At 40.5% G+C, this 12,513-nt stretch overlaps 1 protein-coding gene across 1 annotated transcript in view; it reads left to right on the top strand.

Annotated features, from left to right (window-relative positions):
- Window positions 1-701: 701 nt before the first annotated feature.
- The window catches only part of ZCWPW2 (zinc finger CW-type and PWWP domain containing 2), a 57,893-nt gene continuing 46,081 nt past the window's right edge, over window positions 702-12,513 (top strand). The window contains exons 1-2 of the mRNA XM_080934113.1: window positions 702-1,019; window positions 10,488-10,647. Of these exons, the coding sequence (XP_080790239.1) occupies window positions 715-1,019; window positions 10,488-10,647 (465 nt within the window). The 5' untranslated portion in view covers window positions 702-714. The remainder of the gene's footprint in view (window positions 1,020-10,487; window positions 10,648-12,513) is intronic.

Raw genomic sequence — 12,513 nt, 5'->3', positions numbered from 1 at the left:
CTAGTCATATATGTAGACGCCTCATACAGAGCCTGAAAAGAGACTGTTGGTGAGCTGGCAGCAGACCTTCCTGAAGAAGAGGCTGCTCCTCTGCCTCTTAGGTCATTGCAGCTCTCATGACGTGAAGTGTTTGCTCCATTTGGTCTTCCTGATCTTTAGAAGAACAGGATTATGCACGATGCTGTCTGTGTGCTCTAAAGCAGTGTGTCTGCAGACAAGACCTCAGAGCTAGGACTCGGCTGCCTGCATTTGAACTTCAGCTCTACAGGGCAAGCCACGGGTGAGGCCCCACCAGGAGGCCTGGGCAAAGGGATGGAGTTTCAGGTCAGCCTGGGCTATAGCATAGGGTTGTCTAAAAAAAAATAAAAAAAAAAAAAAGAGAAAGCACTACCTTGTATATAGTGAGTGTCAATAGTAGACACTGCTCACTGGGGAGAGTTGTCTGGTTCATAATTTCAGAGTACTTGCTGTTAGGATCATTCACAGATCTGCCATGTTATTGTTGCTAGTAAGGAGAACACATTGTGTCAGACACATCTTTGCCAGAAGCATAGGATTGGCTGGGAAAATATAAAAGAAATTCTTCTTGTGATTGGAGTTATATCTTGTACCCTTGAATCTGTACTTCTTTTATTTTCCAGATTTTATTCACTTTTTAGAAACAACACAAAAACAAAATGAAGCCAAAATAAACTAAAGCAACAAGGCAGCTGAATGATCAGTACCAGCTCAATGGACCCGGCCCTGGGGAGCAGCGAGTTTGAGAACAGAATTTGGGTGCAGTGTGAGAACGAAAGCTGCTTGAAATGGAGGCTGCTGTCTCCTGCAGCTGCAGCCAGGGTGGACCACAGCGAGCCCTGGTACTGCTTCATGAACGCCGACTCCAGCTACAACAGCTGCTCCGTTTCTGAGGAGGATTTTCCTGAGGAATCTCAGTTCCTTGAAAGCGGGTATAAGATTGTCTACTCACAGCTTCCTCTCGGAAGCTTGGTTTTGGTAAAATTACAGAATTGGCCAAGGTAAGACATTGATTTATTGTTCGTTACTTATTAATTAAAGTTATTAATTACTGATTTTTTTAATTTTTTATATTACATTTACTTATGTGTGTGCATGCTTGAGAGCCTGTGTGCATGTGTGTGTGTGTGTGTCTGTGTGTGTGTGTCTGTTTCTGTTTATCTTTGTGTTCCAGTAGATAACATACCAGAGCCCCTACTGGCTAGGCAAACACATGCTCAGCCCTTTGCTTTATATTTGGAGTAGCTTTGTCTGTTTATATGTATATTCTACCTGTATTTCTGAGGAAATTCTACAGTGTTCTGAGTGTACCAATGCTACCATCACAGAACCTCTAACAGGCTTTGTAAGATGTTACACTACAGAACTCTTGTTTTCCACGGGGACCATAAGGAGTCAGTCATAAAACAGAGGCTATTACTTGCCTGTTCTGATATGCACATGTGTGCAACAGGCGATCCAGTCATTACCTAGGTTCAGGTTCTCGCTTCCTCACTATTTTGCACTGAATTATACTGAATGCTGCCACAACTCCTAACACCTTAGAAAGACCATATTGGGATACAGGGCCTTTAAAGAAGTGATTCATTACAAATGAGACACAGTAGAGCAGACCTTAATCCAGTCTAGCTGGTGTTCTTGTAAGACAGGGACTTAGGGATGCACATGCAGAATGGAAAGTCTGTGAAAATGCAGTAGAAATGTGGTGTCTGCATTTGCCAGTTAACATCCACAATCGGTTACTACATACGCCAAAATAGGATCAATAATTACAGCTCCCTAGGGGACCTAGACATGTTAGTATCTGTGAGAGAAGAAAGGCAAATGGGAACAGTACAGAGATCATCTGATACATTTGAGAAATGGGAACTTCAAAAAAGTGGCAAGCTTTTCTGGGGATCCCAGCAGGTTGAACTTAGAGCAACAGATTCAACTACAACGGGGCAAAGAGCAGTTCTGAAGATGTTGGAGCACTGAACCCTAGAAAAATTAAAACTCAATACAGACCATTTCCAAGAAAAAGTTAACTCTGGTTTCAAAAAACAAAACAAAACAACAACACCCTCCACTGCAAAACCTACAGGGGGTAAAATAAAGAGGGTGGGGTCAGTAAGAGTAAAGGAACATGTTTGGTTGCTAGATTAGAGTTTTCCCTATAGGATTCCAGGACTTCGCAAAGCCGAGAGCAGGGCTAACAGAGAGAAAGGAAGTTGGTAGTTCTGAAAGAGACATCAGAACAGCTATAAAGCATGGAAAACAAAAGTGTACATGAAACAGTAAGGACCAGCCCAGTACCTCCATTGCTTCTTACTGCACATCCTGGAGTCTAACAGCTAGGTGCCCCTGGAGAAGAGATCTGGAGTAGTAGGTAGTTACTAAAACCAAGGAGCAGACACATGTTTGGGACCTTAGGGACACGCTGCCACAGGGTGGGAGACATCCACAAGAAGTTCTCCAGGAGATGAGGAGGCTGGACCCAAATAGCCAAGGAGTTTTGGAGCAAGCAGATGCAACAGTGAAGAGAAGCATTTGCTGACCTCTTCCTCTGTGCTGAGGCACAAGAACCAGCTGCAGGACTGAGAGCTCTGAGACCAGGTCAGGCTGACCACACAGCAAATAACTTACTTCTCCAGCCTCCTCCATCCCCCACACGATCACAAGAGAAGCTAATACTAACCTAGTATGGTAAAAACAGTATGAGGCAGAAATACAAAAGATTTTGAAAGGTTGCCACAGAGGAATGATTTTGAGAGTATTCTCAAAAATCTTAAGGTTGTACTCAAGATTTCAAGTTGAGCTTACAAATAAAGAAAACAGTTTAGATAGAGCACGTGCGTGTGTAGATTTATGTTAAGTCAATACATGATTGGACAGGGAGAGGAGGTGGGAAAAAGGAGAGGAAATGGAAGAAGAGGAGTCAGAGGAGGAGATGAAGGAACGGGAACAGCAGGACGGTTAACAGCAAATGATAAGGGATCTCCTAGGAGGGGAATAGAGAGTGCGGTGGGAAATCTGCCCAGTACAGACACGCAGCTTGTGTTCCTAACTACTGAGTTGTGTTTCCATTGAATGGGTTTGTTTGGGTTGAAGAGGATATTGCAACTGTTTCAGGGAGAGAGAGAGAGGGAGGGAGGAAGGGAGGGTGGGAAAGGGAGGGAGGGAGACAGAACATGATAAGAATTAAATCAGTGATTAAAGATGATTTGGGGAAAAATTAATGAAAACCTTTTTAAAACTTCAAAACTAAATGCTAAATTGGAAAGAATTAAAAACAATAATCGGTATTTTCTGAAAAATAACATATGTAGAGAAAAAAATTAAAAATGTAAAGGCCCGAAAGATGAAAAAAGTTCCAGAAAAAGAAATAGCAAAGATAGAAAAGGTCATCTAGGTAATATAGAGTCCTGAAGTATGAGCTAAAGCCATATGATGAGACAGTACAAGTGTCTTTAAGTCAGGAAAGTTTAACAGAAATCTAAGATGTATCTGCTGTAGTATATATTTAGAAAAACTCAAACAAGAATGCCAGGCTCTGAAATATAATAAATCTACATAAATTAAATGAAAAATATTTTAAGCATATATGAAATAATTAAGATCCTCAAATGTTTGTTATTTGCAAACATACTTGTAAATAATTTATTTCAATGAAGAATTAGCAACTATTTCAAGATGAACAATAAAATACAGTGTGTCTGTTAATCACAGTTCTTAAAAAATTCTAGCCTTGTTTAAATTAAGGGGAAAAAATAAGAAAGAGACCAGAAGAAACAAATTCCTGTCTTGCATTACTAGCCCACAGAAGCTGCAGAAAGTAAAATTCTCTTGCTTCATTCTTCAAGTCTATAATATTTTGTTATAACAGCCCCAAGAATCTCATACACTCACTGTCTTAACAAATGTGTGACCTCTGTGCCCTTTTTTGTGGGAATCAAATGTGACAATATTGTAAAAATTATTATTCTCACCCATATTAACATCTCCCCACATTGATAATTAACAAAAAGATTAATAGATTATGTGTACTGGACCTGCTGGCATGAAGTTGAACTGCCTCTGAGTGGGGAGTGAGGATGATTATAGGACAGACAGAGCGAAGACTCAGACAGGAGTTAGAAACAGGAGGGTTGTCCAGTGACTACTGCAACGTTTTTATGCCTCACCGTGCCGTGGAGAGCACAAACTTGCAGAAACAATGGCTGACACACATAGGATATCTATTTCCACCGAAGCCTCCTTGTTCCTTCCTCCAAGGTTAATAGAACATTCAATCACTTGCCTTGAGCCTCAAGAGTATCTCCTCGTATCATTCCATGCATCAACAGGCCAGGAAATCTGCCTGCCTAGTAGGCAAAATGGTCCCAATAGCTACGTAAGACCCAGTATTTTAAGGGGCATGTATTATGAACATTTCCTGAAGTTGTCACAAACGGATTTATAGTTCTCCATCAGTTTTCATCTCTAAAACAAACATTTTGAAAGTACTTTCTAAATGAGAAATTTGACGTTTCAGTAACTGTAATTCAAGATATGGATTTGCTTTCATCAATCAATATATCTGAAAAACAGAAAGTTTTATTAGGAATTAATAACTGAGGCAAAGAACTTAAAATTTCATATGAAATGTGTTTTAAACCAGTCCCTAAATTGTTTCTGGTTTGTGATTATGGCCGTCACCATGCCTGACAAACAGCTGCACCCTCCCTCCTTCAGATGCTGGGGTGCATCTGACTGCGGATCACTTCTCTTCCCCTTCATGATCTGAACCGAGCACAGATTTAAATTTTAAATTAAGAAACTGAAATCTACTTGCATTGTTTCTTCAGTAACACAAATGTATAGAATGACAATAACAAGATAAATTACCATAGTACAACGTAGAGACAGCATTAACCCAAAAGAAGCAGTCAAATATTGGATCTTAATTAAGCAGAGAGACAGCTGCTGGCTGCAGATACTTAGCGGCATAACTTAGCCTCCCAGCACTGGCCCAGCCCTGACTGTGTGGGTTTTCTTTACCCTGTGGCTTTACAGGCAGCTCGAGAGCAGCTCCATCTTGCCAGCGTTTAAAGTTACTGCTGCTCAAAAGACTCAAGAAGGTTAAGGAGACATTTATGTTGAGTCTAGAAATGCTTATTTAATTTTTTTGTATAATAAAAACAAAGAGTTCTCAGGAGAGTAGTTCTTTGTTGGTATAATTAATTTTCTTTCACATTGTGGCATGCCACATACTTAAGAACCTGTAAAAATCACACACATAGCCTCTTGCTAAACAGAGGAGATATTTCTAAATCATTCTTTTCATCTTACCTGTTATTCTACATATACAGTCATTAGTTTCCTAGGGTTACCATAACACACTAACACACATGAGCTGGCTTACATAATGCACACGTGCTTTCCCACCGGCTCAAGTCCTGAGAGCAAGGTATCACATGGCTAATTTCATTCAAGGCTCTCTTCTTGATTTACAGATGGTCACCTTCTTGCCATGTCTTCACACGCTCTTTCCTCCTCGTGGTTGTGTCCTGATCTCTTCCCATGAGACAGGTTATCTGGGATATAGAGCCTGTCCCAGTGAGCTCGGTTTTAACTGAGTTACTCGTTGTTGCTGTTTTGAGATAGGCTCTCAAGTCATTCGGCTGGCTCCTGCTCCTCCTGCCTCAACCTCCTGACTGCAGGGAGTGCGTCCACACAGCTCTGTGTCCAGCTCTCTCAGTTGTTTTCTTAAACATCTAAACTCGGCAGGAGACAGTTAAGTCTTCTGATGATGACAGACTTTTAATTTCTCAAAATAAAAATGTATAAGCCACACATTTATTTGAACTTTACAACACATGAGGAATCAGCAGGAACTAGATGCCTTCAGAAAGGCTGCGTCCTGCAGGCTCAGGTGAGAGCACGGGCTTCTTCACTTGAGGGCCATTAACTCCCACTTCACCCTGCTGGGCAGCAGTGCAGTGCTCACGGTGTGCACAGTCCAGAGCGTGAGCTGTGAACTAGTGTCCGAGCCCCCCGAGGGTTCCTTCTCCTGACATCCTCTCTTGATTTCCGAGTTTCCTTCCTGCTTTATTCCCAGAGTGGTGGGCCAGGTGTTGGGATGTTGGTAAACTTATTTAGAACTTAATTCAAATTGGACACACCTATACACCTGTAGTTCTAGCACTCTAGGGGATGAGGCAGGAGGATCATGTGAGGCTAGATGGGGTAATTAATCGAATTTTTGCTCTGGATAAAATATGAATTGAATCCCAACACAGCATTTCAAGTCAACAGTTTACATTTTGCCACTCAAATACAAAATAATAATTTTAATTTCAGATGTGCAGTTTTGTAAAATAGTCAATAGTCAATTTATATAAGGTAACATGAATTCGAAATGTTGACTTAGTAATGGGATAAATAGGATGCATGACTAGCATGTTTCATCTGAAAGACAAAGTAGCCTTTCTGAGACAAACTTCCCTACTTTCTGATCAGCGTTCGGACCTGGAGGCAGGCTCTTGTTCTGTGCTTCAGTTAAGGCAGCCGTGTTTTTCACTGACTGAATAGATAACAGAGAAAGGCTTTTTGATATTTTAGTAACTCTACCTTTGACTGTGTTGCAACCTCATATTTATCACAGAGCAGGCGGTCTGGAGAAGCCAAGTGGTTGCCTTACTCCTGCATGGTGAGTGATCACATTTGACTTTCGCACACCTAACATCACAACTACACACCTTATACACCCTACACCACAGTGCACATTCTTCCGAGGCCATTCAAGATGGGAAGCAGTGAGGAATGCAGGCTCTGAGGCTAAGTTCCCATCTCTGATATAACCATGTTGCAGGCATCCTCTCAAAGTTGAGTATGGACTCTGGCTCTGTTCCTGTATTCGTGGGCCTGTTTGTGACCCGTGCCCTTCGACTAAGAAGACCTCTTTTGAATTATGTCTTACCAAGTGTCTGCTTGAAAAACTAAAACTACACTAAAACAAAACAGCAGCAGCAGCAGCAACAACAAATCTTCTTGAAAGTTCTGTCTGCAAAACCCTGTTTTCTTGCTTTAACAGAAAAGATAACAGTTTTCCACCTCATCAGATTGGTGAGAGGTTACTGGTGACTGTGGGTGCCAGAATCCTCTGGGAACTCTTGCCGGTTAATTTGCCCCGTGCTGGTTTTACTGCAGAGCCCAAGTCAGAGCTAAGGAGTTTGCAGTTGCCCAGCATACCCTGCTTCATTTTCTACTGTCACATTAAATAAAAATTTGAAGTTATCTTAAAAAAGTTGAGCAAATGCATTGTTTGACATGTTCAGTTTTCTTAGTGCTACAGTTGTTTGAGTGAGGCCGGATCTCACTGTGCAGCTAGGCTGGCTCGGAACTGGGTGTAGACAGGCTGGCCTCACCCTCACAGAGCCTGCCTGCCTGCCTGCCTGCCTCCGCCTTGAGTGCTGGGATTAAAGGCCTGTGCCTCCCAATCTAGATTTGTTTTCACTTACATCCATAGTCAGGATATTTTAAGATGATTGTGGCCTGTATGTCTTTTAGTTTTCAGCTTTTCTTTTATTATAGAATCTAATAAACTAAGTAAATAGAGCAGATATGGACTTTCTTACATCAGCGACTCCCAGGACTTGCACTCTAAGTTCTGATTGGACTCCATATATGATGTTGTTTTCAGTTTTTGCTTAGCAATATTTTCATGGATCTGAGCTTTCAGCTGATAGTGTGGAAAAGAAACATTAGAGGCTGGAGAGATATCTTAGCAATTAGGAGTTTCTTTTATTTGATATTTTCTTTCCTTACATTTCAAATGTTATCCCCTTTCCTGGTTTCCCCGCTGGAATCCTCCTATCCCCCCCACCCTCGCCCTGCCTCTGTGAGAGTGTCCCCCATCCATCCATCCATCCATCCACCCACTCCCTCCCATCTCCCTGCCCTGACATTCCCATTCACAGGGCTGAGGACCTCTCCTCTTCTGCTACATATGTGGCTCAGCCATGGGTTCCTCTATGTGTGCTCTTTGGTTGGTGGTTTAGTCTCTGGGAGCTCTGGGGATGGAGTGGGGTTGGTTGATATTGTTCTTCCTACGGAGTTGCCAATCCTACATCTGATAGAGGGCTAATATCCAATATATACAGAGAACTCAAGAAGTTATACTTCAGAGAATCAAATAACCCTATTAAAATGGGGCAGGGCAGAGCTAAACAAAGAATTCTCAACTGAAGATTATCAAATGGCCAACAAGCACCTAAAGAAATGTTCAACATCATTAGTCACCAGGGATATGCAATTCAAAACAACTCAGACCAACTCACACCAGTCAGAATGGCTAAGATAAAAAAACTCAGGTGATAGTATATGGAGAAAGAGGAACACTTTTCCATTGTTGGTGGGATTGCAAGCTGGTACAACCTTTCTGAAAATTAGTCTGCGGTTCCTAAGAAAATTGGACATAGACATAGTACTACCTGAGGATCCAGCTATACCACTCCTGGGCATATATCCAAAAGATGCTTCAACATATAACAAGCACACATGCTCCACTAATGTTCATAGCAGCCTTATTTATAACAGCCAGATGCTGGAAAGAACCCAGATGTGCTTTAACAGAGGAATGGATACAGAAAATGTGGTACATTTACACAGTGGAGTACTACTCTGCTATTAAAAACAACAACTTCATGAAATTCTTAGGCAAATGAATGGAACTAGAAAATATCATCCAGAGTGAGGTAACCCAATCACAAAACAAACAAACAAACAAACAAACAAACAAACCCCAAAAACCGCACATGTGCACTCACTGATAAGTGGATGTTAACTTCAAAGCAAGGAACACCCAAGATACAATCCACAGACCACATGAAGTTCAAGAAATTGGAATACCAAAGAGTAAATGCTTCAGTCCTTCTTAGAAGGGAAACAAAATATTCATAGGAGGAAATACAAAGGGTGGAGCAGAGATTGAAGGAAAGGTCATCCAGACATGGCCCAACCCATACACAGACATCAAACCCAGACAATATTGTGCATGCCAAAAAGTGTGTGCTGACAGGAGCCTGATATAGCTGACTCCTGAGAGGCTCTGCCAGAGCCCGAGAAATACAGAATCAGATACTCTCAACAAATCATTGGACTGAAAATGGGGTCCCGAATGGAAGAGTTAGAGAAAAGACTGAAGGGGCTGCTCTTATATTCCTGGTACACACATATCTATAATTAAGAAGGAATAATTAAAAGAAAATCTAAATTAGACAGAAAGTTGAAAAATAGAAAGCTACCTAAGTAGGAACTAAATGTCCAAAGCAGAAAATGAAGTTTATAGAGGTTTCTGTCACAAAAACATCTTTTTAAAATTTAAATTTTACTTTATGTGTATGGATGTCTTTGTCTATGCACCACATGTGTGACTGGTGTCCGTGGAAGCCAGAAGAGGGCACCAGATTCTCTGGAACTGTAGTTACAGGGAGTTGTGAGCTATTATATGGGTACTGGGAACTGAATCCATCACCCCTCTAGCCTCTAGTCATATTTCAAAATATTTTTAAATAAAAATTTACTTAGAATTCTGAATTTTTAATCAAATTAATGACTTCTCGATGGAGTAATAGGAAGAAACAGTTGAGAATGGTGGACCTGACGTCCTGCTTTTCTGTAGTTAACAAAGGTCTTACTGTTTGAGCTATAGGCCTTCTGCCTGTTACCTAGCAATCTATCTGTCATCTATTTGCCTACAACTCCAGCTGTGTTTTTCTCATCTACCTTATCACTTGTTGTTCAGCTATCATTGCTTTATAGCTGTCATTTATTATCTAAACATCTATCATTTATCTATAAGCTGACAAGTATGTCTATCTAGCACATCATCTGTCTCTCACCTGTCCTCTGTGAGTCATTTCTCTATTGTTTAGTATGTATGTATGTATGTACGTATGTATGTATCATCTACCTACTATCTATCTATCTATCTATCTATCTATCTATCTATCTATCTATCTATCTATTTATCTGTCTGTCTATCATCTACCTACCTACTATCTATCTATAATCTATCTGTCTGTCTGTCTATTTATCTATCATCTACCCACCTGTGTATCCCTCCATCCATACATCCACCCACACAGCTTTCTCTCACTTTGGCAGAAGCCGTGTCATTGGTTAATACTTTTTTTGGCTAGAGTTAACTCTGCAGAGAATTCAATGTATCTTTTTCCTGTCTTTGCCTGTCAGTGGTGTTTCTCATGAATTCTGGATACCACTTCTTTTAGATTTTTTTCATCTTGTCTGTGACAATGTCAAAACATTTTATTGTTATAAAGATACAATTTATTACTTGCTTATTATCTTTGAAAGATGTAAGTAGGACTAAATGTTTGTATAAGTCACTAAAGTTCAAAGGAGTAAGTCCAATATTTGATTGTGATAGATATGTCAATAGCTTCATTTTTTTAATATAATGAAATTTATTTTAACCTTTTTTAAAGCTGGCCAGGAGTACTTTGTCCTGATCCTTTCAAGGGGAAATATGTAACCTATGACAGGAATGGAAATGTTGAAAAGTATTACATAGAATTTCTGGGGGACCCCCACTCAACAGCATGGATAAGTGCAGCGTTCGTTGGACATTTTAGTCTCATGGTACAGGTAGGTAAAGCACCATTGGAGCTCTATGTTTTCTCTAGTTTCTCTTTTATTTACGGTCGATATTTATCTCAGATTTTAAAACATATTTACACCTATATTTATATTACATTCACATGTAGTCTGCTTTAAATTAAAAAATGATTATTTTCAAGAAAATTGTGGGTATGAAATAACTGTGGATTTTAACAGCTTTTCTCTTCCAATGGCAATGTAGTAAAAATCAACCAAAGAGTGCACCTTTGAATGGTGTTAAGGTTGTCATTTTTTAAATTCTCCTGAGACTGTAAGTTTCAGCATCAGTCACAGGAAATTAATTGTGGAGCACAACAAGCTGTCCACATTTCAGACAGTGTTTCATTACACTGACTCCTGTCGTGTCCTTTTCCTCTTCTTAAACTTTAACTCACACATTACAATTAATTAGTTACTGGATTCCCAGGCCAGGGATGTACAAGATGAGCGGGACCTGTACCCAACGAGCAACCATTGTGAGCATGGGCTGTCTGTGCTGAAAGCCACCCAGAAGCCTTTTGTCTGCACACCGTGCTGTGTTTAAAACCTGTGACAAACACAATGGGCATCATAAACACTGGTACCTTTCACTTAGCTCTGATATATTTTATTGTTTAATAGTGAGAGAATATATTCAGGTTCATAAGTATATGCATAGATAAAGCATTAATCCAGTCTCATTGGTAATTAGAAATTATGTAAATGAATTTTTTTATTTTGGGGATATGTAGCTTTTTAAAAAATTTAGTTCAAAAGCTGTTAAAATGAAACACTGTGACAGACCACCACTTCATATTAGCTAACCCGGCCACCTCAGGATGAAGCCCCCTTTTCTGCTTCTCTTCTGGATGTGGTCTGCTTCCCTTCTGGACAGGTCTGCTGGCAAACCATAGACCAAAGTGTTGGACTGTTTCTTTTTTGTTCTCTCCTTCCTCCTGAGCAGTGGGGAAACCTAGCTGCTCATGAATCTAGGGAAGATTAAGGTGTTTCTAAACAAAATATATTGATAAAAGCCAAAATGTATTATGAGTTATCTGAATATATATTATCAGGATTATTTTATCATCAATCTCTGGGTCTGATAAAGAAAAAGTATGATAGAGAAGACAGACAAACTTGGGAATCAAGAGACATGTTTTTGTTTTTAACTTACTAAAGGCTTCAGCAGAAACTTTGCACAAAGACCAGGAGTTCAGGGCTGATTTATGCACATGGATGATGCAAAGATTAGAATGATTGTTTAGGGCTTGGCTGCTGCCCCTAGTTCCCCCATTCCTAGCCTGTTCTTGTACTTTTGCAGCAGACAGAACAAGGACGCCTTCAGTGGTCTCATTACTCAATTAAGTTCCTCAGGTTCAGATACTGTGTGCCGCACTCCCCCTGTGCCCACCTTCCCTCCACTCGTGGTTATCTAGGGTTATACTCACCAGGACAGGGAAGCTGAGGGATGACAAAAGCCTGTTGTTTTAGTTGCCCAGAAAATAATGGAAGGAGATAGATTTAGGCAACGCCGACAGGCAAAGGAGAAAAAGGCTCAAGTCATGCATACGAGGAATTGGTTGAACGAGATTAACTTCAGAGTAGGAATGACTGACATGTCCCAGTGTTTTGGAGACAGAGATGATATTGACTACAGTCTACAGTTTTATTGCCCACATTTCCCAGGGAATTAATGCTGTGTGATTCTCTATGCCCTGGAGTTCCTGTGTTGTGCTACCTCGGTTCTGAAATAATGGATGTTAGACAGTATAGCTTTCTCACAATTCCTTCTAGGGCAGGGGAAGAAGAACGTAAGTTCTACAAGGCATATGATCAGTTTTTCTAACACCAGGTGAAGAATTCCAGCAGTAGATC

This window comes from Micromys minutus (assembly GCF_963924665.1).
Source record: "Micromys minutus genome assembly, chromosome: 21".
Taxonomy (NCBI): Eukaryota; Metazoa; Chordata; class Mammalia; order Rodentia; family Muridae; genus Micromys; species Micromys minutus.
This window is presented reverse-complemented; position numbering and strand designations above follow the sequence as displayed.